The 26,524-nt window shown below is 50.4% G+C and overlaps 1 protein-coding gene across 3 annotated transcripts in view; it reads right to left on the minus strand.

The window, feature by feature from the left end:
• Window positions 1-26,524, minus strand: part of PLXNA2 (plexin A2) — a 202,662-nt gene that overhangs the window by 100,407 nt on the left and 75,731 nt on the right. For all 3 annotated transcript variants that reach the window (XM_072948477.1, XM_072948478.1, XM_072948479.1), the window contains exon 4: window positions 4,591-4,725. In XM_072948477.1, coding sequence (XP_072804578.1) covers window positions 4,591-4,725 — 135 coding nt within the window. The remainder of the gene's footprint in view (window positions 1-4,590; window positions 4,726-26,524) is intronic.

The following is a 26,524-nucleotide window of genomic DNA, read 5'->3' on the forward strand; positions in this document are numbered from 1 at the left end:
GGAGGGAAAAGCAGGGATATCAGGTTGCAGGTGTTTGCCTGAGACTGGGATCTCTGTCCCAGCGATGATTTATAGTGGAGATGCTTCGAGCTCTCTCTGGGCTCCCAGAAGTTCTAATGCTACTACTAGTAGCAACATGATAATGATAGTAATCATTACCACTGATTGAAAGCACTGACTGCGTCTTGACACAGTGCTAGGTAATTTATATGTAGTCTCTCAGTCCTCATGACAGTTACCATTACTAGGCCCATTTTACAGATGAAGAAACTGAGGTGGAGAGAAGTGAGTAACTTTCTCATAGCCATATGCCTAGAACGTGGCGATGGATTGAGTGGAGGTTGGTCTGCCTCCCGTGCTCCAGCTCTTTACCACTGTGCTATTTGCCTCTCCAGGCCTCGAAATAGACAGCAGCATCCTGGGCCCTCACCCACCCCAAACACACACATACGCCCCCATCGCCAGCCTTTCTGTGGTTCCCAAGACCCTTTCCAGCCTGCATGGAGCTGTTCTCCACCGTGACTCCCTTTTTCCATTTCACCCTTCGCTGGATCATTTTATGCCTCTATTCCCTCTGCTAATTCAAACTAATTAAAGTATAAAATAGAATAATTGCTTCCATCCCCATACTCTTTTCCCATCCACCGCGAGTACAGAGTTATATTCCCTTTCTGGGAGTGGCCAGTCTGACAAGTTGGGTGGAAACTGGGGCTATCAAGTTTCTTTTCATCTTGTGGCTCAGTTTCTCATTTGGCTCATAGCCTGAGTTTCCCTGGACTCGCTGTCTGACTTCCATTAGATGCTGAGGATGTGGTAGCGACCTGCATTCCCTCCCGTAACATCTGCTGGTCGATTTGCTGTTGAGGAAGGTGGGGTGGATTTTCTAGGGAAGAAACGCATCCTATCCGTGGAGCATCTGGGCAAATTAGTAGGATTGGGGAATCAGTTCCCAAATGTTCCCCTGAGACTGACCAGCCTTCGATCTATTAACAGTACATTAACATCGACTTGTTAGGCAGTGGCACGAACGACCCAACACTTCTTACTAGTCCTATTTCTTAATTACATTTAATTAACTGAGAAAGAGAGAGAGAGAGAGAGCATGCTCTTATGAGCTCTACTGGCTTGTTCTAGCTCTGTGGGGCTGAAAACCTCTCCAGGCAAAACGTGAGACCAGAGACTTGGTTCCACTTTCACGTGGCACTGAGGATACAACAGTTACCATGATTTGGGAAAGGGTGAGGAGGACAGAGAGACAGGATCTGGGGACACAGTGAAGGCAGGGATGAGAGCCCAGAGATTTACTGTAAAGTGAAGTGATGGGAAACCCCATTTCCACGATGCTTTATAAGGTCTTAGGTCATTTTAGAGAACTGCAAAGTCTTCAACCACTGCCCCAATACAGGAATACGCTTCTCCACAACCAGCCAGCATTTCTAGCCTCGCTGCAGTGCAGGGAAGAAGTTCATTAGAGCACACATGGCTTCATAAATCTCCCGTTCAGAAAGTTCCTCTTTTGATCTAACCTCAAGGCTGTTCATTGTGCTTTCGGTGTCGTCTTAGGGGGTTGGAGAAGAGCCCCAACCCCAAGACTTCAGACAAGTCTCTTTAAGGTCTGATAGAGCCTCCAGAGTTAGATTTATTATCTCCATCTTTCAAGCTGAGGAAACTGAGTTCCTGAGAAGGTAAGGGTCTAAGTCACCAGCTGGTTAAAGGTGGGCCAAGACTAGAACACAGGCCCCTGACTCGGCCCAGGGCTGCTGACGGTGCTGTGCTGGCTTTTTTTTCTTCCTGAATTACCGCCCTCCTGAGTGCTGGGACTACAAGGCTGAGAGCTGGAAGAGGCCCTACGGAACCTAATGGTGAGTATTTGTGGTGTGGGAGGCGGTGTAACTGAAATTCCTTGTGCGCTGTTTCAGCCGAGCCCCTGGGAGACGCACTGAGGTGGAGTGACTTGTCTAAGGCCACCGGCTCTAAAATGTTGAGATGGGCTCTAAATCAGAGCCCCGGACCTGGGAGACAATCCTATCATGAGATGCAACTCCTTGATTGTAGAAGGGAGAAGACTGAAGCTGGGAGGGGTCAGAGGTCTGGTTACAGCAAAAGCCGGACTTGAACCCACGTCATCTAACTTCATTTTCATTGATTACTCTCTTGCTACACATTGCACTGTTTCCTTTAAGAGGTCCGAGCTGCCTGTGATAACTCTGTACTCACAGCTGCTTGGCCTCAGACGGACGGCCCTCATCCCTGGACCCAGCCCGCGGTGAAATCACCAAGGTACCGACTGTACACGGTGTGTGGCTCTCCAGTTCGCAGGCGTCCGAGAGCTGTATCACCAAGGCCCCTGACTCTGCCCGCGGACCGCAGCTCCACCTGGCACAGGGAGCTCCCTTGACGAATCTCTCAGCTGAGATAGCTGCACGGCAGTAAACTCAGATTATTCCTACATCTGCTCAGCGTGCCTGGCTACTACTGAGCCCTTCCGTTTGGTGTGAACTGGGCAGCGGAGGCAGAAGGTAAGAACAAAGGACGGGATATTTAGAAATAAGCTATGTGGACACTTGGTTTAGCCTGAGCTGATGCTCTCAGAGACGACATCAGATACGGTTTCGAGAGGTCATTATATTCCCCGAAGGCCATTTATCAGCTTCCAGCCCTCTCCTTTGGTCACATTTTGAATGCAGTTTCAGAAGGCATCTCATTTGGGTAAAAGATATGCAGTCCAAATAGGTGCCTTGGCATCTCCTCAGTTCCACTGAGGTCTCACTGGTCACTTCTACCTGCTGTTTCTGCTTTCCCACTTCATGGGATTCAGGGAACCCAAGAAAGAACATTTACCCAGCGTTACCAGCCCAGTCCTCAGCCACACAGAATGTCTTTGGAAAATATCATGGATACTGTGGGTCGGTTTGATCCTTCTGACCAGCTTTTTACGCACCTGTCTAGGGGACCATCCATCCACCTAGCCTTCTATCTGTATATATATTCCTACAGAATCATCTGGAATGGTATTCACCCAGTGTTACCCTGGTGTTACCATCTTGGGGTGTGGGGTTGGGGAACTGTTACTTCCTTTTCTGTATGTATTGTTTGAATTTGTATGGTGCTCATCTCCCATTTTTGTATAAGAAATAACCTTTCGTTTATAAACAAAGAAGAAACAGAAGAAAAGGCAGAACATTTATAGCCACCAATCTGATGATACAGACATCTGGGTACATGTCTCACTCCTTTGTTACACTGTAAGTAACTTAAGAGTAGTGACCAAGTGCCATTCATTTTGATATTTTTTCCAGTACGTTGTTCCCCAAAACATCTATGCCCAGTAATTTTTTTAAGGTTCCAAGTTCCTATCTGGCCGTATTTTAGTCTCGACCACAGCAGCTACATGAAAGAAGGTAAAAAGACAGGTGGGTTCAAGAGGAGCTGGGTGTAATTTACATATAATTAGCATAAACTATTCTCAAGAAGTAATTTTCAAGTTCGAGTTGCATCCCTGCTTCCCTCATGCTGTCATGTGCCCATTCACCTCCTCCTTCCTCCCTCTGCTCATCCCTTGTCCTCAGATTCAGAATCCATACATACAAAAAGCAAGGAGGGAAAGAGAATTCTGGGAGGGCGAAGTTGATGGAGGACACCCGGAATCTTTGCAGGGTATTTTGAGAATGACATCCTAGCGGGGAGGCACCTTGAGAAAGCTGGTCTTCCAGCACAGCATCCTTGTCTGGCCTAAGTCACTGTCCTCAGCGCCAAGACAAATTCACAGTCCTTTCCCCCTCTTGGGGCCTTTATCTTAAGTTACCATGTTCAAGTCAATGCCAAGACCACCGCTCCTGCTGACCAATTGTCAACCCACTGACTGAATGGAAACAGCCATCCTTTCCTAAGGTCTAAGCTTTGCTTTCTGACCGCCATTAATTTGGTGAATCCCCTGCCTTCCCCCTTCTCTTGCCCTTCACCATGGCTCTCCCTGCATTTGCTTTCTCTCTGCCCGCAAGTATGCAGAGCAAATATAACTCCAGGGGAATAACATTCCACCCAAGAGGGTGGGGAACCCACTCAGGTGTTGCCCAGCAGAGGGTAGAAGTCTGCTTCTTAGGGCTCCCCATCTCTGCAGGCAGAGCTGCAGCTGCCCAGAGCTGGCCTTAGACTCTGTGTTAGTCTAAGATTCAGGCCAAGATTTTTATCTCCTTCTGGGGCCCTATGTCGGGTCTATCTCTCCCAGGACTGAGCCCAGCCTGGAGGCCTGGATTATTTACACCTCTTTGGCTCCCTTGAGCAGCAGACTCTGTGGGCCCGGGAGCAGTAAATCTACCTCCTAATCACACCGAGCTGCTCCGTGCAGTCTGGCCCGTTCCTGCAGGGCTGTTCATCACGCACTGAGACAGGGGCTGTGGTCCAGAGAGAGGCTCCGGGAAGTGGCTGGCCCCAGATGCTCCTCTCTGTCTCCCTGCAAAAGCTTGCTAAGACCCCTGAGCAGCCAGTCCAGGGGTCTCTCTTATTCGATGGAACAGCTTCTAAAACAAGGGTCACAGGTTATCTGCTCCTCCTGGGCTTTGGAAAGAAGTGAGAGGTGCTGGCACTTACCTGCCTCTCAGACATGATGTACAGGTAGCGCTGGTCGATGGAGAAGGCCATGTCCCGGAGGATGGGGCTCCCGTCTTTGAGCACAGAAACCATCTCATATTGGACCCCGCCATGGGGGGGACCATCAGCTCGAATCTGCAAAAGAAACAAGGGCATTGTCAGCACCTGTGCTCAGTCCCCTGTGGGTTACCTAGAGTAGGTAGTAGGTAGTTTATAGAAGCTAATCTCCACATCCTGCCCCTAAATGCTACCCTCAGCCAGGCTAGATTACAGGGAAGACAGGTGGGCTTCTGTTTCATTTTTATTTTATTTTATTAAAAACACTTTTTTTCAGGGGTGCCTCTTAATTCCAATAGCCCAGTTTCCACCAAGAGGAATCCTTTCCCAAGCCATCTGAGTGCGCTGGGTCTGGGGTTTCGGTGGTGGGTTTATTTGTGTGTGTATGTGTGTCCTCAGGTGCAATGTGAATATCCCCATTGGGTTATTCTTGTGTGTGTCTACATATATTTGCAGCACTGTGTGATCAGGGTGTGTGCAATTAAGTGTGTGCTTGTGCACAATTATCTGTGTTTGTGCACATAGTGTTTCTGACTCGGCGAGTAAGGGAGGGTGGTGGGACCAGCCTTCAAAACATCAAAAAGCTGGTCATCGAGAGAGTCAAGATTTTAGGATCTCAGAAAGCTCCTTCTGCCCTCAGACATATCCCTTGAACGTGTGTAAATCCACCCAATGATTTTGGTGAGCCAGGAATCCCGGCACAGTATCTCAGAGCCCATCCCAGGATAAGAAATCAGAAAGGGCTTGGACGTCTTCCAGTCTGGTGCTTCTCAGCCTTGGCCACACATTAGAATCATCCTGGGAGTTTCCAAAAACATGGCTAGATTCAGGCATCAGAATATCTGTGCGTGGGGCCTTGACATCTTATTTGGGTTTCTAAGCTCCCCAGGTGACTCCAGTGAGCGGCCCGGGTCTGAGAGCACTGATGTGGTCCAGCGGTTTTCAAACCAGCGTGCCCTGAGACCCACCTGGAGGGCCTGGGACAGTGCCCACCCCGGGGTTTCTGATTCAGTGGGAGTGAGGCCTGAGAATGTCCATCTGTAACAAATTCCCAGCTGACGTGGTGAGGCTGCTGGTCTGGGGGTCTGAGAAGTGCTCCTCCAGTCTAAATTCTTCAGAGAATTCAGAGACTCATTGGAGAGAGGTCCCTACCATCATACAAAAAGGTAATGAGAGGGATTCCTTAGTTTGAATGTGCTCCCAATGGCTTGGTTTCTTGTCCCCAAGATAGCAGCTGACTGTTGACCAATATCGCCGATTCCGTCTCATTTCTTGGTCCTCTGCCCATCTAAACCCCCTCGAGCTCAAGCCCTCTTCCCCCAGGAAGCCCTTCCCAATCTCTCCACCACACTAATTCCTCCTCACCCTGGTGGCTTTTTTTTCCACCAGACATTTTGTCCCAAGATTATAATCAATTGACTCGTTCATTGTACATATACTAGCTAACGCGTATTGACTACCTACTTAAATTGTTCTGTAATTGTCTGCCAACATTTTGAAGGCAGGCATGTTTTCTATTTCTCTGAGGACTAACCTCTGAGGACTAGAATGGGGCTGGGAACACAGCTGGTGATGGATAAAAGGGAATGCTTGAGAAATGCTTGTCGAAAGGACACGAACCATGAACCAACTGATAAAGGACAGTGGACTCTTAAGTGCTAAATCAAAGAGAGGTCAAAAGACAATTTTCTCTGGACGATTTGAAGATGAAGCCTCTCCTCCTATTCCCTTTGATTTCTCCCTTGTACTTCTAACCAGCTCCTTCCCTCTGCCCATTTCTCCCACCCCACAGAGAGCTTCTGAGAGCAAGGACCATGACTTATTCATCGCGAGGGCCAAACGTGGTGCCTGATGCCACAGTAAACATGTAAGAATGGATGGATGCCTTTTCAGTTTTTATTGGCAGAGCAGGGAGGATCAAGAGCATTACTGATTGCAGAGTTGGGAGAGCAGGACCAGTGCTTCCATTCAAATTTTTCTACCCTCCTAAGAATTTGCGTACTTGAGGGGCCTGAGCCAGGCCTGATCTGTGCCTGTTGGGTTGGGCTGGACTGGAGAGGGTAAGGAGCAGACCGCGGGCCCAGTGTGGGGTGGGGCACAGTGGTTCTGGAGTTCCTACTGGCAGAAACAGCAGATTCCTGCCTAAGGCCCTGTGCCTAGACCCCAGAGGTAGGGACACTGGAGCAGGGCGAGATTCAGAGGTGCCAGGTTCTCCTTATCTGTTGTGCTGGGTGACTTGGGAGCTCTGGGCTTGAAGATGAGGAGGAAACCTCAGTGGGATCAAAAAAAACTCTGCTCTCAGCCATTCATACCCTAGTAACTCCCCTGCGGGTTGGACTCTCCTTTTCCCCAAGCTCCTCTTTTGACCTTTCCCTGCCTAGCTAGTGGCTTCCTGCTGTCCCAAGACGTTGCCTTGGCAACTGTCACTAAATGCCCTCCTTCCAGGGGAGGGGTCAGGAGGCCATTTAATTCATTCTCATAGGGTGGAGGAAGATGCTGGGGTCAGCGAGAACGGTGTGGGGCTGAGGCTACTGCCCTCCGCCCGGGAGCAGATCTCATGATGGACTCAAGCAGAGAGGACAGCAAGGGTCTCAGTCTGGGAAAATGCCCCACAATTAAAATAACTCCCCTTAACCTTCCAGCATTCTTAGATGGACAGATCCGAAATTTCTATGAAACCCTTCTAGAAGTGTAGCAGCCTTTAGCCACAAAAGTTCCCAGGTTATTGCAAAACGTAGAAGGGATATGACAGTCATGACTTCTGGTTGGCTTGACCTCAGTATTCTGTTTCCATAAGATGGGGCGTTCAGGCTCTGCTTTCTCTTCGGAAGAAGAAATGTCCCAGTGTCTCTTGCCACCCTTCCTGTGACAGTTGCTTCTCTCTAGGGATGTTTAAGTCTGCTCCAGACACTGGCTCAGCCCCAAGAGCTGCAGAACCACCCTCGCATCCCAGGGCCGGCCCAGGATCTCCCTGCCTGGGGAAGCCAGTTAACCCTCTGCCAGGCCAAGCAGTTTCCTCCCCAAGATCCCTGACACTTGCTTGGATCTCCTGCAAACCCTGACACACAGCCAGAAGGAGCAGAGCCATGCCTGACCCTCGCTTTGTGGTCCCCAGGAGTAGGTGGTACCTATGGGCAGGATGGAGCTGTACTGAACGAAAGACAATTTATCATCACACACTCTGCTACGTCCCAGCTAGGACTAATCCCAACCATTAACTTTTTTTTGAATAAGAGACCTAAACATTTTTTTTTTCTGTCTGCAATCCCAATCTTTTAAGAAACCAGTTGAAACCAGAATCAAACCTGCATAACTCTCAAACGTCAGAGCTCAAACTAAACCAGAACAGACAATCTTCTTGGTGCTGAACCCGAACTAAGCTATCCTATTTCATTCAGTCTAAATCCCTGGAGAGAAGAGCAGTATTTCCTGAGGAACCCGCGCCTCCCCGCTTACTCCTTCACTCTGCGCTATCTGCCCCGAGCTGGTGGAGCTGCCCACGATCCTGACGGGGGAGGGGGGGACAGAGAAGATGGAGAAGGGGGCCAGGAGGCCAGGGGGTCAAAGGGGATGCTGTGGGGCAGGGCTGGCAGGCAGAAGGCAGGGGCGGCCATCTGGACAGCAGAGATCTTTCTTTTCCCTAATTCCCTCTGCTCCTTCCAGGTGACACCCCAAAGCGGGACTCAGGGTTCCCGAGTTTCCACTCTGACTCTTTTCTTGTCTGGGCTTGATTTCTGCCTAACGGTATACTTTAAGGTCAGTTACCTCATCTCCCTGAGCCTCAGTTTTCCTCTCTGAATAACAGGAAGAAGTAATCTGCTCCGTCCCATCACAGGAGGATCATAGACTTATGAAAGCTGCTGGGGCTGCAGGGCTTGGGAGCCCATCTCATCCGAGCTCTTCTGTTCATGGACACAGCCGGTCAGGGGCAGACCCGGGGCCCCCACCAACCCCAGCCGGTGTGGTCCAGAGGAAAGCACACAGCTGATGACGAGAACGCCCGTGACTGAGTGGGGAGAAGGGCCCTACTGTCATTCAAGTGCACGAGTCCCCATCTTTCTCTGTCTTGATGGGAAGTTTGGAGTTTCAGTGTCGGCCTCCTTGCCAGACACAGGATAGAGGCAGTGGGGGATTGTCACGGAGTCCCAAACAAAAGCAGGTTTTTAAACTCCAGCAGATTGAGTCTGTTCTGTGGTGTCCCACAAAGTGAGCTCTCTTCAGCTTTTAGGCTTGTGTCCCCAGGGCCAGGTGTCAATGACCACAAGGACAACAATACACTGAAATAGGCCATGAATACAATCCAAGAGAAGGGCACTGTCAGACCAAGTGGCAGGGGCTCCAGCCGGGCATCCAACCAGGCAGAGGAGGAGCCTGCAGATGGGGCAGAGCGGGGAGGTGATGTGGACAGAAGGAAGCCGGTCACTTCAGCATGGAAGGGCTTGACCTCAGGGGATGTGCAGAAAGGAGTGAAGCCATTTTGCTTGGACAAGGCTCGGCAGGTGGGCTAAGACTGACAGTATGCTACAACGGAGGGTGACAGTCTTTACAGAGACGGGCAAAGGAAAGCATGTGTCTAAACCATTGCACAAGGAGAGTTAGTCTAGCTTGAGTAAGAATTTCTGCTGTGAGGAGTCCCGACTCTCAGGCAGGTAAGTGCAGGAGACTGTAACCTCCTTCTCAGGAGGGTTTTGAACACAGGATGACTTCTTTTGCTTCGTGGTTAAATGTGGCCCTGTCTGAGGGATGGACTTGATGGCTTTTCAAAAGACCCTATCTGCCTCAAGAATTTAATAATAGCTACCACTTCCACTGCTTTTATAAAGTGCGAGGTGTGGTTGAAAGTACGTAACAGAAATGAACTCATTTGATCCTTACAAAAACTGCTGAGGTAAATATTATTATGATCCCATTGTACAGATTGGAAATTTGAGGCACACAGAGTTAGGTGACTTTCCCACGATCACACAGCTAAAGGGTGGCAGAGCTGGGCTTCCCACATAGAGCCCGATTTCTCTGCTACTCCGTGGCTCTCTTATGAGAGGACGGTAGTGGGCCAACATAGCTGTTCCCTGCAGCTGAGAACAGAGTAGATGGTTAGATGAGGGTCCACACCCTCTCCTTAGCTACACTTCCTCTTTCAGACCCCAAGGCCATCATGCGGCAATCACCTATTTCCTAAAGCCAACAAAAAACTCAGAATCTAATTTGTGGGGACCATGCTGGGAGGCTAAAAGTCAGCGCATAAGGGCTGGCTCTGGGGCAGGAGGATGTGAGGTGACACCCAGGGGAGATTTACTGTCTGGTCCTCCGGGTGGGAGGGGCCTCTCTGAAATGAGAATGAAACAGTAATCCTATTAGTAGCTTTCCTTGAAATCACAGCTAGGTCTGTACAGAAATTAATGACAGCCTCTCCACTTGACTATCCAATTCAAATCAGCATATCCAATTAACTAGCTTACCTGCAGGTCCCTCCGAACTCTTTTCCTTATGCATCCATTTCTTCTCTAGGTGCCTTTAAATTATCGGAGCTTTTGCTTGGGCTTTGACACTCTAGTATCACTTAATTATTATTATTGTTGGTAGTAATAGTATTAGTGGTGGTAATAGTACTAGTAGGATTTTTTGCAGGAGCTGCTAAAGACCAGTAGAATTGGGGATCTCAGGAATCTTCTTCTTGAGCCTCTAAGTAGGAAACAGATTGGTTTTAGTGGCATCACCACCCAGAGGGAGGCACTGGTTTGTGTCTGCAGGGCTGGGATCTAATCCCGGCTTTCTCATTAACTGGCTATGTGACTTCAGGCAAGTCGCTTCACTTGTTTGTGTAATAGTTTCCGTAGCTGCCAAATAAGGGCGATAACTTCTGTCCTTAGAGCTCAGACAGGATGTTGTGAGAATGCAGCGAGTTATTAGCTATGAATTTCAGTACTGTCCAAAATTCATTCAGGACACGCCTCCTGTGAGCCAGGCCTGTGCTAAGAGTCGGCGACACTGAGAGAAAGAAGCCCCAGCAAAGCAGAAACAAACACACGGGCTACCCCCCAGCAACAGGAGGTTTGCATGGGAATCCCAGGCAGGCCGACATGCAGGGCAGGGCAGTGCCTCATCTGGACCGAGGGGAGGGCTTCCTGGAGGGGGTGATAGCGAAACTGAAAAACAGGAGTGTAACTGTGAGTTCTTCAGAAATTTTACTATATTCAATATCCTATAGTAACTTATAATGAAAAAGAATATGAATATATGTATGAATACGTATGACTGAAACATTATGCTGTACATCAGAAATTGACACAACATTGTAAACTGACTTCAATTTTTTAAAAAAAGTGCAATGTAATATAAAAGGGTTATTGTTATGCACAAGCCCAGATTTCTCAGAAAGTTGGTTTGTCAGACCTGAGTATTTGGAGGCGGTGAGGCTTTTGAGATGTCATCACTGAGGGTTCAACAATAATTTCAGCAGGTCTTGTCACCTTATGTCCTAAAATTCATTATGGAGGAGGCCTTTTTAATTTGATTTTATCTCTTCCTCAGGACTCTGGGCTTGCATGGTGTATTAGTATGTGTGTGTGCACAGATGTGTGTGTGCGCGGGCGCACGCACGCCGTGAGACCTTTAAAGAGGGGAAAGGTGGAGGAAGCCTGGTGCTGCTCAGATTGAACTTGGAAGTGAGTTAATGAGGAGTGTATCTGCAGCTGTGCATTTAGTGCCGCCAGAGTAAGGATTCAGGCTGAAGTTTATTTTTGTAGCGCTTCATGACCCGAATTATTTATAGATTGAAGTCTTTGGTAAATTCTGTCTCTGAGATTCTCCCTCCCTCTATCCTGTACACACTACAAGGGTGTGCATACACACACACACTACACACACTGAAGCAGCAGCAACTTCCGGAGTGCCTCTGGCTCACACCCCTGCCCACCCTTCCTCCAACCCTAAGCTGGGCCGATGTTACCTAACCATGCAGTCACAGTCCAGAGGGCTGAGGCTCCCTGGAGGAGGGCTGGGAGCCTGCCCCTAAGTGCTTGAATCATTGGAGAGGGACACAGGAGCCTGGAAAACTTGGCCTGTGGGTTGTATTGAGTCAGGGGAGAAGAGGGAAACCAAAGCAAAGGGCCCTTCCTGTCCATGAGAAGGAAGGCGATCACCACGATGTACTAAACTTTGAGCCCCCTTGCATGCGCGCATGCACACACACACACACATCCTCCCACACACATGCAGATGCTTCCAGAGCTGGTCCCCAGTGAGTTGTCGGTCGATCATGGGGGCTCTGACGCTGGAGACTGACATTTCCATGTACAATTATTTCTATTTCTGGGCATGTTAGGAGTCTGCCCTAGATATTAAGCTGGGGGTGGATGGGCTAGCAGCAGAGGACATGGGGCTAGAGGCTCCTGGATTTCAGAAGGCCAGGCCGTGGAGAAGTGCTTTCTCCTGGAATGCAGGGAGAGGATCGCAAGAGGAACCACTCGTCTCAGAACTTCTGCATCTTGGGACAGCCTCAGAATTCTGGCATACGAGGACAGGGGATAGAGTGAATATTCATTGAGTACGCACTCCGAGCGAGGTAACTGTTTAGGGAGGGTGGGTTGGGGAGGCTGGCTGGAGTGGCAGTCTCTTCTAAATCATGGCTTCAATGACTATTTTTTTTTAATCTGTTTTTGTTTTTTTTAAGGGAGGTACTAGGGATTGAACCCAGGACCTCGTGTATGCTAAGCATGTGCTCTACCTCTCCGCTATACACACCCCCCAAAAATCGTGGCTTTTTTGTTCCTCATCAGCCAGGGGTAGACAGCGAGGCAATCACGAGCCAGTGGCCCACAGATTGGCCAGGAGCAGCCTCTCTTCACGCCTTCCTGTGGTTAAGGACAAACTGCACTTCACAAGGGCACCAGCTCCTGTCCCAGGGGCCTCTCCCTTTACGCCTCCGGGGAGGATGACATCAAGGCCTAGAGACACCAGAATACAATCTCCTGGTTCTCACTCGGCCAGGGAGGGCTTGGAGCTCCAAGTCCTGGGAAGGGACAAGAGCTTATGGAGGTGAATTACGCTGGGCAGTTCCAGGGCTTGGGGCTCTGGCCCCAGACCAGCCCCACCTTTCAAGCCTGCTCCAGCCCAAGACTTGGGCAGGTCAGGAGGCCCCGGGGAACGAGATGAAGCTGCCAGGGGTGGAGGAAGCACTTGATTGTTCTGGGAAACAATAAGATAAACACAGCGAGGGACAGCAGAAGCATTAAGCAGCCTTAGATGAAATCAAATCACGCAGCGGCAAAGCAATAATTCACAGGGAGCACACCGAGTTGGGGAGAGGGAGGGGGGAGCGTAGAGGGGTGGCAGGAGGAATTCATAAAGAATAATGAGCATCTTCTGGCAAATCCGAATCTCTGTTTACCCAAAGCTTTAGCAATGGTGGACTCTCAGAATCTCTATCCCAGGCATTGCACCCAGGTTACTGGCCCAGGGATGATGCCCTGGCTGTTTGAGAATGGAATCCAACCTCTTAGGCTTTTTGAACTGGGGATGATTTAGAATCAACCTTTAGGGTCCATGTGGAGGTGATGCAGCCTTTTTCACCTCTGAAATAGGATGTGGTGAGGATTAGGCATATTAACATATGCCCAGGTTTAGCTTGGAAACGCCCCATTTCTGGGGAGTGGTGGGGGGTGGGACAAAGGAAACTAGCACTTCCTGAAAATGGATATACACCGGGCTTCTGAAACGTTGATCTCCTTTTATCAATTACTTCAATATATTTATAGAATAGCTATGGAACATGACAACTAGCGTGCAGAAGGTTGGAGATGCACACGTGAATAACCTTGAAAGCTCTAAGTGGTGGCTTCCCCATTTCACAGAATAAGAAACGTGAAGTTTCCAGAGCAGGATCACACAGCTGGCAAGGTGGCCGAGCAGAGCTCCACGCTGAGGCTGCCTGACTGCAAAGCCTGGGCTCTGTCTCTTTCACTGGGCCTCCCTCAGGGGCCTTGGTTTTCCCCAAGTCAAACAAGAGGACAATGCCTGCATTGGGACTAGAAATTACATCTAAAAAGTGCTGGGTGTCCCTGGAGATAAGTCCTGGGGTACAAAATAGATCATATAGCTGTCTCCTCCAGTGTGACAAAGAAGGCCACCTGCAGTTGGAAAAAGAGCAAAGGGCGGGGCGTTTGAGAGGGTTATTACCCTCTTTAATTAACTCATTCTTTTCAATGGGCTAAAATTGCGCCGCATTTTATAATCTGAAACAGTAATCTCTCGCTTTCATTAACACTGAGGATGGCATTTTGGGCTGTAAGGCGGGGAAGGGAGGTCTAGATTTGTGAGCACAGCTATCTGACACTGGGCTTGTGCCTGAAAGCAGAAGACTCCCAGAGATTTTAAAAGGAAAAGTCATTTAAAAAAACACACGTGGCATGTGTACACCACGGTGCAGAAAATGCGTGGTAGCTGAGAGAAACGGAGACCACATCGACGTCGCTGTATTTTTCTTCCCATCACTCACGGGCGAGGTCTGAGCCTTTATTGCCTCTTATCTGTGTTACTGCAATAACCTGAAAAATCTCCCTGCCTCCAGCATATTCCTGCTCTAATCTGTTCCACCAAACACTGCCAGATTAATCTTCTTAAAACACTTATTTGATCCTGCCTTTTCTGTATGCAAAATCCTTCAATTTCAGGTGTTTGTAATTTTCTTTCTCTCGCTTATCTCAGTCTCCTATTTTTTTTATGATGAACATACACTACTTTTGGAATATGAAAAAAAGGAAAGCATTGCATGCAGCCACGTGCACGCACACACGCACACACACGCACACATACACACAATACCTTTAGGTGTCCCTATTGATAATTTAGAATTTCATGCGTCATTCAGGGGTCTAGCTAACCTGGCCTTCTCGCCACTTTCCAATTAGGTCCCTAGGTTCTTGGTCCTCATGCCTTTCCTCAACAGTTTATTCTACCTCCTAGATCCTAACCATCCTTCAAGGCCCAACCCAAGTGCCACCTCCTCCACGAAGCCTGTGTTGACCCCTCCTTTGAACCCCCACAGTACCTCATGTGTCTCTTGACACGGTTACTTATGAACACACGCGGATGTCTTTCCTAAGACTGTAAGTTCCTAGAAAGCAGACACTGTTTCTTACAGCTTCGTGTGCCTCCCTGTACTTGGTACTACTGTTTACAGCCAGACCTCTGTGACACATGCTGATGGGATGGATGGATTCTTGTTGCTGAAATCAGGCTGGAGTGGAACATGAGTCACAGCTCACGTTTACTTCATCCCCATTATTGCTAGACATCATGCCACGGACTTTACACACATTTTCTCATTTAATCCTCACAATGACCCCATTATTCCCATGTTATAGATGTGGAAACTGAGGCACAGAGGGGTGAGGGAACTTCCTCAAGGTCATAGAGCTGGTAGACGGATGAGTCACAACTCAACTCTGTTGGGCCTCTGTTTTCTCATCTCTAGAAAAGAAGGGGAGAGAAGAAGAGAATCTTGTTCCACACATACACCTTCCCCTGACCCGTGCAACCAAATCTTCTAGAGCCTTGACACACAAACACGCTATACACGTTTGTGTCTGTTGAAACGATCTTTTCCACTCCTACTGGACCGGTAACAGCGCTTAGGAAGAAAGTACCATAAATACTCAAGGTGCTGCTAGGAAAGGAACTCCAGGGCCACACAGCTGGACGTCTGATGGCTCAAAGGCAGATGGAGCGCAAGGGTGAAGTTTACAAAGATGGGGTCAGAGTTGGGGTCTGAGAAACAGTGTCAGAGGAGGGAAGGGAAGGGAGGCCAGAAACACTCCAGCCCCAGGAATCGGGGCAGCCAGAGCAGTGCAGGGGTGCCCTGTGGGCTTTGGCCTGTCTGACTTCCTGGCAGAGCCCAAGGGCAGAACAGACAGCTAAGGGAGGGTCTAGCTCTTTTAAAAGATTCTGTTTGAATAGCTGTCGTCTTCACACCTTTCCCCATCTCCCCTCCCAGGAGAGGGACTTTAATAATGAGCTGCTTCATGACAACAGACCCTTAATTAATTCATTGCTGTTCTTCTGGGGCCAGATCAGTCTAATCAAGGTGGGATGGGGCGGGGGTGGTGAGCCAGGATTGTCTGATCTGCTCCATCTGACATGAACTCTAGCTGCACACCCTGGCATTGCTGCTCAGAGACGCTTCCCGGTCACCTCTTTCTCTCGGGCTGGACACCTGCTTCTCCTCGGTGTCCGCCCGCTCCTGTGCTGACGCCCCACAGCTGCCAGGCACAGTGCCAGCATGCAGCCCCTGCTGGTGGCTGGGTACAGCAGCAGGTGCCAGGAGTTCACTGGGGCGGGGTTGGGGGGAGGTTAGGGGGGGTGAAGGAGGGAAGCCGGGCTTGGCCTTGTGCGGAGCAATCCTCGCACTGCCTTTTCTCTGAGCTTTAGCAGGACATCCAGTGGGCTCAACCATCAGCAAAATGCAGCCCCCACTCTTCTTTTCCTGACCCCGCCCATCCTCCGGACCCTGAGAGGCTCCCACCACCCAGGAGGCTACGTGCTCTAGGACTCTGGGCAGCCACACACCACGGCACCCAAGGAGTGGCTGCATTTCTGCATCCGATGGGATTCTTTGCATGAGGATGTGAGCAGGCAACAGGGATCAAGACAGGAGGGAACTGTTCTAGGGATAAGAGGAAACAAAATAACTTTAAAAAGTCCCCCCTAAAGGCAGATCACACTTGGAGGGATGACAGAAATTAAAGAGCCCATCAGTCTCGCCTCTGTGAAGACAGCAGCCTCCTCATAGGATTTTCGGTTTCCTTTCTAGATCTTTCGGGCCCCACACTTTCAGTCTTCCCTTCTGATAGGTGGTGACCATCCAGTCGGGGCTGATGTCTTAACTGGCTGGCGTGGAGGCCACACAGGGGAGTTAATTCTCACTTTTTTCATCTGCAAAACTGATAAAAGACAGTACTGCCTACATGACAAGGCTGTGCTGGAAGCAAATGAGATACGGAACGCGAAAGCACTTGGAATGCTCCCTGGGAAGGGCTGCGTGGAGGTGAAGCGTTTTTGACTGATTTGCTCTTGGGTGGGACCAGACTGAGGAGGAAAACCAGGCTGGGAGGGAATTCCTCAGGGGTCCACCGGGGCTGTCAGTCGCCCCCACTCTAGGGGCCTTTCTGAGGGAGCAGCTGGGGAAGGGGGAGCGGTGGGGGAGCAGCAGGAGCGCTCTGCTTTGTGGGAGTCTGCAGCCTCCTTTTGAGGGCAACCTCTCTGAGCGCGAAGGAACGGTGGTGCCTGGGTCTCCACAGGGCCTGTGCTGGGGACACGGAGGGCTGAGGCCACTGGGGCCGGGAGGATGGCAGCTTTCTGATTCAGACCCTTTTTACTTTGTGAAGAAGACATGAGGGAGGGGGCGGCTCCAGGCTTTTCCCCGCAGAGAGAAGGCCGCTCGGGGCAAACCTCCCCCCTTCTAATCTGTTCCTTAAAAAGAGCTAGAAGGAGCTACAGCTTAGCTTTTGTGTAAAGCACTAAAGCAGCCCCCTCTCCCGCCCCTCCCACACCCCCACTCCTCTCTATTTTTTTTTCTCTTAAAAGAGCGCGCCACCTCTCCAGGGACTGGGATCATTAACTGAACAGCACTTTGCCTCTCATAGCTTTTGACAATCTGGCAGTGAGCTGGAAAGTACCAGAGAAGCGGCAAAAAAGCGGGGTCGGGGAGGCTGGGCAAGAGGGGTGTGTCTTACGGCCCCACCTGGCGCCTGCCTGGCCACCAGCCCAATATTGGGCTGCTCCGGGCCTGCCTCTCTCTTCCCGCCCAGCTCTGCAGCTCAGGGGAGCTCTGGGTACCCGGTTGTCAGGGAGGTGCAGTGGGGTGGGCAGGGCAGCATCACTGGCTTCCCACCCTCACCCACCTTGCTGTTATCTAGAGCTGCCTAGGGCTGACTGGCATCCAATCTGGACAAGGATGCCTCGAGGAGATGTAAGAGGTATTGACCCTCACCCTACCTGACACCTGAACCTCATCGTGACGAGCAGAGGGGGACCCCTGGGGGTCGAGGTATGGTGAGACCACCATGGGGATGGCCTGGGAAAGGTGGGCCTTCCTTACATGGCAAGGGGGACCTTCCTTTGCTGACCTAGCAGGAGAGCAAACTCCAAGTGTGGGGCGTTTCCAAAGAGGACAGAAAACAGGTGAGGGAAAGGGGAGAGGGGTAGTCATGGACCTCCGAGTCACATTGTGACAGAAACAGAGCAGAGGGAGGGAATTCTGGGACCACCTGAGAGAGAGAGGAAGTTGGAGCATCTGCAGAATTGCTTCAGATGGTCCCAACCATTAGGAAACTGATGGCTTGGAGAGGATTTCTCAGGAGGGGCGATGGGTCCCCAGCCACCCTGGCGAGAATCAGAGAACGGCTCAGTCTCCTCACCTCACGTGTGGCTCCCCTCCCCTCCCTAGGAATGGCGCCTTCTTTAGCAATGCTGGAACGGAGCGCCGTTGCCATTAACTGAGCACATACGGTGTGTTGGATGGGGCACCAGACGCTTACACAAAACATCTATTTCAATCCCCCAAACTCATTTCACTGATGAAGAAACTGCAGCTCAGAGAGGTCAGGTAACTTGCCTGAGGTCACGGAGCCAGTAAGTGGTAGAGAGAGATTGGACTCTGGGTCAGTTTGATGAATACAATCTTTTATTAAGCCACATGCCTCCCAAAAATGCACGCACTTTCACCTTGTGTATGACATTCACATCTCACTGCCTATCATTTTAATGCTCTTTTCTGCTGTCTGAGCCCCTATAGAAGTGCCAACAAAAATTATAAATTCCCAGATGTAGAAGCTAAATCTATTTTATTCCACTTCTAACAGCACCAAGCACAAAGGGTGCTTGCAATAATGCATTCTATCTTTGAATCACATTAGAGCTCCAGAAAGCCATGAACTTGGACCACAAAAGCTTCACCAGCAAGCTTCCCTTTCCTTAACAGCCTTATCTACTTGCTTATTATTGTTTGTTACTCCACGAGAGTAACTCATGGAATGATGATTGTTACATGGACATTACAGCCTTGGCATTTTAGTGGAAGTTAATATAAGAAATTGTCATACAAAAGATGCTTCTGATTTTGATGTCGAACTTTTGTCCTAATTTCTGTACAAGGGCTCACATGATGAATCACTTCTAGAATGTAATGTCTGGGAACTGCCTCTCTTAAAGAAATAGATATAATTCTATCGGAGACTAAGGATTTCTAGTTCATCTCATTTTCCTTTTTGATTTGGCTTCCAGGATACTCAGGCCAAATTTGATGCTGGGTGCTGGTGCCTCTATTAGTTTTATTCTTAGCATATTATTCCCACTCCTCCCTTGTGGCTTGAATTTTCTAGTTCCATGCTGGTTTTCATTATATATGTTTGCCATATCTTTTATACATCACCTAATTCTTTATTTGGAAAGAAGTGGGATAGAAATGCATATAAATAACTATGCTCATGCACTCATATACTCTGCACTGCACAAATTTGCCTTCCGTTATATGCTACCTTGACGTATTCTCAGGTCTTTGAACTTTGTGCTCAGATCCTTTGTCTCTGTCAGCAGGAGCTGGCTGGGGTGGGGGTGGGGGTGTTTCTGGATTACTCCCAGGATGGTTTAAGTGTATGTGAGGTGTTGGAAAAGAGGGAAGAAGTGGGGAGATATCACTCATAACATAAGAGCCAGAGTTCAATTTGCATTCTGCTGGGCTAATGAAAGTCCATAGATCAGCTATAGGTCTGGCCCCTAATACTGCTCTCTAACTATTTGTAAAACAGAAAAATGAATAAGTAAGTTAATGAATGAATGCTTCTTCGAGCCAGGAGATTCCCCTCCTAAGAAACGAGGCAAGCACTGGCAAGAAGCCCCATCTTTGGGCCACAGAAGAGACTCAAGATCACTAGGAGCCCAATGGAGTCCACGCTCCCACCCCATCCTCGTCCCCCCACCAGGCTGAATGCATTCATCACCTGTGCTGTGTGTGGCAAAACTGGGTCAGTGTTCCGGGCACCAGAAGGAGGAGAGAGGGAAGAGGGAAAGGAAGGAGGCAGGAAGGACGCCTGCTTCTGCTGCCTTTCTGTTTTTTCTCCCCTTGAAAGGGAAAGTGACAGAAATCCAAGCCCATAGGAACTGGGACAGAAATGGTCTCTAAAACGTGTCCCTCGGTCCACTTTCACCAACAATCTCCTTTTACTTCCCACTTGCCCATCTCTTTCTCCCTCCTTTCCTTGTGTATCTCCTGTCAATTCCAGTTTCTCTGCGTGTCTATTACCTCTCTGCATTTTTCTCTGTGCTGTGTCTCTGCCTCTCCCCTTGCTTCTCTCTAATACACACCTCTCTCCCGGATCCCCAGGAGAGAAGCTCCTCGAGCCGTCCTGTCCTGCTACCCTCATCTCAGGGACTCCAGAGACAGCCAAGAGCAGAAGACACTAGGCGGGAACACCGGGCGCTCCCACCTTCCAAACTGACTGGCTTTCAAACCTGGACTTCAGTTCTAATCCCAGCGGCCTTGCCAACATCAGTTGGGTTAATTTTTTCCTGTAATTAAATGGGACCCCCCCATCCCATCTCTAATCCCAGATAATTAGCTCTCTGATTGCCAGTGCTGGGCAGGAAACCTCGTGTTTGGAGAGGGATTTTGGACAGACGGATTCCGCAAACACTATACAGGAAGCTGCCCTGGGAAAACAGGCTGTTCTCAAAGTTTGTTGTTGAAAGAGATTTGTGGTGGGCAAGAGGGTCTGGTTCCCTCCAGGTGGTCTGAGCTTCCTCCGACCTCGTCAGGCTCTCCAACAAATGGGTAACTTTTCTTAGATTTCAGGATCCTTCCTATGGTGAGCTCTACCTCCAGGTCACCAGGCTGAGGGCATTCCCAGTGGGCGGGGGTTGGGGTGGGGGAGCTATTCCTCTTTCCTGCTCATGGAGGGGAGTATGCGTCTCTGCATGTGAGAAGGGGAGAGCCCCACAGGTATCCACCCCTACATGCTGGCTGGGTGTTGATCAAAGGTTAATCGAATACAGTGGGTGACAACAAAGCCACCATGACGCCTACTGACCCAGGGAGTCGGGAAGATGCCAGGAAAACAAGGAAATAAATTCTCCCTCCTACAGGCTTTGGGAGGATGCCTCAGAGAGGCAGAGGACAAGGGGCCCTGGGGGTCCGAGTCTCCCAGTCGAGGCTGGTACTTGTTGCTGTAACTGGCACTGTATTATCAACTGCTCTGAAGAGCATGTGCTTGGGCAATATGATATTTCGTTTTGGATTCTGTCATCCAAATTTTCCTGTATGATCATCCGGCAGGGGCAGGTGTCCTGTTATACAAGAGGAAACGGAGTCCCTGAGAAAGCCAGTGACTCCCTGAAGGTCAAAAGCAAACCACCACAGCAGAGCCGAGGATAAAATCCCAGGCTGCCGGCGACTGGTTGTCCTTGTGCTTTGCACAATGCCAGGTCTTCCCACTCTGGATCTGTCTGCTGTGAGAGTCTGGGCATGAAGGATATTGGAGTGATGGGAGGTTTGGGACACTAGACATCCGAGGAGATTTGAGATCCTGACAGTCAACGGCTATGAGGATTCTGAAAGCCCAGAGCTGCCTTGATGCCCATCTGGGCTTCTTCCTGATGTGGAATGGGGCTGGCGCTCCCAGGCCAGAAGAACCTGGGTCTGGCCAGCACGCTGAGGCACCTTCTCCTGTCTTCTGCGCTCCTCGGAGCCACGAGGTCAGCTCACTCTGGTTCTCAGAGGAAGGGGCAGGAGCTGACTGTGGGGCCTGGTGCGTGGGGGACCTATGCTTTCAGAGCTGGGAGGGAGCAACAGGGGCCTGCGGGCTGGCACCTGTGGGATTCGCCTAGCCTGCCCATTAGGGCGCTTGGCCCGGCTTCCCCGGTGGCTCCTCCAATGAGCTCACGGCATGGGGGAGGGAGGGAGGGAGGCAGGCCATGGATGGATTCCAGATGGGCTGTCGGGTTTGCCCACGGTCAGCTCTGAGGCTCCTCTGGTCCGCAGCTCCCTCAGCTCTGATTCCGCTGCACAGCAAAAGCCCGCTATGGAATGCCGCTGAAACCCAACCTGCCTTTCCGCCAGCCTCCCCCTCCCTCCCTCGGCACCAGAGATAGCATGTTTCTTCTCCGCCCCTCCTCTCCTTCGTTAGCACAAAACCCTCTAGAAGCAGAAAGGGTTAGAGCTGGGAATCTGGCTGATGGCTGGGCCTCTAGCTCTGGACCTCTGACCCGTGTTCCCCTGGGAAGAAGTAGCTGTATACGGTTCTGGGTTAAGTTCTGGGTATTTAAGAGCAAGGTGCCTGCAAGGAGCCTGGGGGTAGAGGGCAGAAACTCCTTGTGTCTCTCTGATTGCCTGATCAGTCTAGCTGGCTCTGACCCAGGTGTGGGGGGAAGAACGGAGAACCAGAACCAGGCGGGACAAGGCAGCCAGATAGCATTGTGCTGTTGCCTGGCTCCCAGACTAACAACGGCTTCTCATTCAATCCACTCAGCCGCCTGGAGGAAAGGCAAGCTCTCTTTATCCCCATCCTACAGGCGAATATACTGAGGCTCTGGGAGGTTATGGAGTGAAGTCTTGACCACAAACGTTTTTCATGACTTACAAAAATGGCTACAAACATTTTTGAAGGTCTTCTACGTGCCAAGAGTAGTGCTTATGCTTTGGGGATACAGAAACAAATGCAATACAGGTCATGCCATAGAAGCCAGTGAATTTTCCTTATGTCACATAATTAATGATTAATTATTCTCACAGAGGGCCTTCAGGGTCCCATAGGATAATAGACTTCCACACGCCCTCACCCATTCACTGGTGTTTAAACAAGAAGGTCAAGTTCATTTCTGCCTGGTAGCGAGAGGAAGGAAGTGTTGTAAGAGAGGAGGAGATTCCACTGGGACTTCCTGCCTGCCTCAGTTTCCCATTTGATGTCAAGGTTCCGCTCAATGGTGATTTCATTTTGAAGTTTCCAGAACCTTCCATGGAGGTCTCCTTTGCCTGGGGCTGGCACTCCTCATCTCTCAGGCCTGCCTTGGGTCGTTTGTCAATGACTGGCTGGCTCTAGGTGATGCTACCCCGTCAGGGTTGATTAGTTGGGCTGAAATTTGCATTTTGCTTCAGAAACCCAACTTGGGATGGGCTGGCAGAGAGCAGGGGGCTCCAGCTTCAGTCGAGACAGCCCCCAAGGCCAGGCATTTGAATTAACCACGGAAGCCTCTCCTCCCCTTCCCCCGGCTTCTTCAAGCCCCTTCCTCACCTCTCGCCTCTCACCACAAGGCTGGTGAACTGCAGCAAAGGGCTCTCTGAACATGCTGGCAGAAGAAAAGGCCTTTTTTTTTTTTCCTTCTTCAAAGAAGATATGAAGCTCTCTCCAGCTTCTCTGGAGAATCGGTGAGGGAACAGGCTGTCTCAAAACGCCATTAAGACATTTCTCAAATTAAAAACAGCCCTGGAATGTGCAGGCTGTGGCTTGGTGATACAGGAAAGGTGGACTTCTACCTGAGCGCAGACATGTGTCAAAGGTGCTGGCGCAGGCTCAGGTCCCTGACTCTGTCCTGGGACACACAAGTGTCCTAGGCAAGACATTTCGCCTCTCTGAGCCCAGGTCTCATCCTTATTAATAAAAATACATAATCGTTATCTTTCTCCTCCCTCCTTAATTTCAGAGAGAAGTGACCCTGTTATCCGCAGAGATAACGGTCTTGGTCCTAGTCACATGACATCCTTCTGAGCCTCTCTCCCCCGGCCTTGCTCCCCCCACAGCCACGGTGCTATTTTAAGTTGAGGCTTCCAGCCAAAATCTGTACTTTATTAATTACGCGTCAACTACTCTGTGTAATGTTTAATGCGTTTTCCAGATTGTATCAAACTGCACAGTGAAGAGAGGAGTCTGAATGCGGCCTGGGTGCCTGGCAGTGTGGGTGCGGGGATGGGATGGGATCGGGGGCTGGCCTGGGTCTGCCTTGACCTGGTCCCGCTCTCCTCTCCGCCCCCAGAGTCTTTGTTAAGGGCAAGTCCAGTCCGGCCCACAGCTCCCTATTTAAAGCACTCGTACTACCCGGACTGCCAGGTAGGAAAACCTGTCACATAAGGAAGGGCCAAAGAGCTCAGGACGACAGATCCATTAGCGGGGAGGGTGGAAGGCTGAGGGGCCATCTGAAAGTGTGGCTCAGTGACATGCCAAGAGAAGGCTGCAGATGACACTGACCATCGGTTCTCCAAAGAGGAGATAGAAATAGCGTTTGTGTTGGCGCAGGGAACCTGAGTTAGACTTGGGTCTCACACTCTTGACCGCTAGGATCCTTCGGCAGCTGCTAACTTGTTGCGTGATTTAAGCAAATCCTTCAGTTTACCTGGGCCTCAGTTTATGGATACGGAAAACGAGCATTTACTCCAGGTGACCCCTGCGGCTCTTTCTAGCTTGAACCTTTTGTGCGTCTTTCTGGGAGAGGTTACAAGAGACCACAGGGAGAAACACAATCTCTTTGGGGAAAGACAAAGATGAATTCTGCGTGCTTCCTGACCTCCAGGGGTTCACAATCAGGTGACAAAGGCAGGCAACAATAATAGAGGAAATAAAAATAATAGCAAGCAGGCCCCCTCTCTGTGTACTTTATCCATAACAGCAACATGCCCACAATAGCTCGGGGAGATAGGTACCACTGTTAGCCTGCATTTCTGGTGAGAAAAGTAAAGAAAGAGAAGTCAAGTGACTTGTCCAAAGTCACACTGCTAACAAATGGGTAGACCAAGTTTTGAAACCAAATAATCCCAACCCAAATCCTGTGATTCCCGCCAGTGTGCACACTGCCTCAGAGAGAGGAATATAAATAACTCACATAGAAAGCCAGCTCTGCTAAGTGTTGTCACCAATAGTAAGGACGCAACTGACTGAATGGGCAAATCTAGGAAGGCTTCATGGAGGAGGCGGTATCTGAATGGTGGAGATAAGGGGCACTGAGGAAAGAGCAAGGGGACTGGCAAAACTGCAGCCAAGGGGCATAAGTGAGTATGGCAGAGGGGTGTGGGGGAAGGATATAGGGAGAGAGGAAGTGTTCCTGGAGGCCCTGGATGCCAGGGTCTGGCTCAGGAGTCTGAGCTACATCCTAAAAGCTGTAGGGAACCATTCAAAGAGTGAAAGAATGTGACCACTAACTTCAGGGAGGGGTCACAGGAGCCAGTACAAGTTCAGGAACAGATGAGCAAAGCCTCAGCTGAGCTGGGGCAGGGACGGGGAGAGGAGGGCAGGAGGGGCAGCTGGAGAAGGCAGACGGACTAACTGAATGTGGGCAGCGAGGCAGAGCGAGGAGCGAAGGCGTCAAGGGGAGCGCAGGGACCGCGCCTGCGGCTGGAATGGTTGGTGAGGAACGTGGCCGGCGTGGGGCTGGGGCTTTAAACCGCATCCGCACAGGGCGAAGCAGAGAAGCCGATACAGCACCACGATTCAGCTGACATCTCGCTTCCCCGGGGAAGCCTCTTCTGACCCCCACCCCCGCCCCGCCCCCAATAGCTCTGGTTCCCTAGTTACAGGTTCTCACTTGCTTATGGGACCTTGTACATCCCTTTAACACTGCTCACCACCGTAACAAGCAGTAACTCCTGCCGACACTTGCTGGTGTCTTTGTCCCCATCGGCCCTGCTTTGTTCAGTCCTGTGCCCCAGTGCCGGGCGCAGCACCCGGCATGGTGATACTCAGTAAATACTAGCTCAACGAATTGAGCTCTGCTTTCTGGGCTGGCTGTCCTTCTCCACCCTTGGACGTCAGCATCGCAGCCTCTCATCACCATTTCCCCAGGGTCCGTGCCTCCCGTGGAGTGAAGAGATGGGGATGTATTCATGTGTTCACCTGTCCACTCTCCCCATGCTGATGGGTTCTGACACTTCCGTACAGGGTTGCTGGGTGGCCATAATGAAGAGTTTAGCATGGAAATTGGCCTTAGCAGGAGGAGCTGGTGTGCGTGTGTGCGATTAGACATCACTTGGCTAGGGGACACCTTCAGCCTTGCAAGCTCCTGTTGGAGAGGACTTTCCTTCCCAGGCCAGCCTCTCCCAGCCATCCGCCTCTGCCTCTTCTGTGCTCCCCCAAACTCCTCTGCTCCATCACTACCAAATTCTACCTGAGGACCGTCAGTGGGAGGAGCCAAGAGTTTTGCTCTCCTCTCCTCTGAACACTTTTCCAGACTCGAGTGAGTTCTGAGTTCCCCTGCCCCATCCAAAGGTAAAGAGTAAGCTGCTCTCCCTCCACTTCCCCCATAGGTTTACCCCCAGTACCCCTCGGTTGAGTCTTCTTTTGAGGGTCCATTCTAGACATTTTCTAAAAAGTACTATCTTCCCAAATCCCCATGGGGTTTTGAGAGGGAAGGGAAGACAAGGCATCTGATCCTTACTCTTAAAAGTGGGATTATTTGGCTCCTCAACACACAAGGACCAGCCCCAAAAACTCCTAAGAAGAGGGAATATAAACTCCTTCTAAGGCCCTGCTGAAGCTTCCCTTCCCCGGCCCGGCCCGGAGCCAGCCCGCCCTGCCTGCCCTCGGAGTGTCCGTCATTTGGCAGCGGCCCCGCGGGGGTGGCTGGGGAGGGCGTCGCTCAGGACATACTTAGCAGGCACTGCCTGACGCTAGCGGCACTAATGGATTCTGTTATCTCGCCGGGACCCTTGTCTGCAGATCGGCAAAGCGGAAGGAGGTGGCAGGTTAAAAATACTCTGTTAGCAAAGAGGCTTAGGTGGGGGCCAGCCATGGGAATTACAGTCAGGAGAGGTCTCTGGGACAGGAAGTCAGGAATGGAACCAGATGTGCTGGACCCTTGGCCTCTCTTCTGCCTTTAATTTGAATCTGCAAAGGAGCGTGGA

The sequence above is a fragment of the Vicugna pacos genome, chromosome 23 (genome assembly GCF_048564905.1).
Source record: "Vicugna pacos chromosome 23, VicPac4, whole genome shotgun sequence".
Lineage (NCBI taxonomy): Eukaryota > Metazoa > Chordata > Mammalia > Artiodactyla > Camelidae > Vicugna > Vicugna pacos.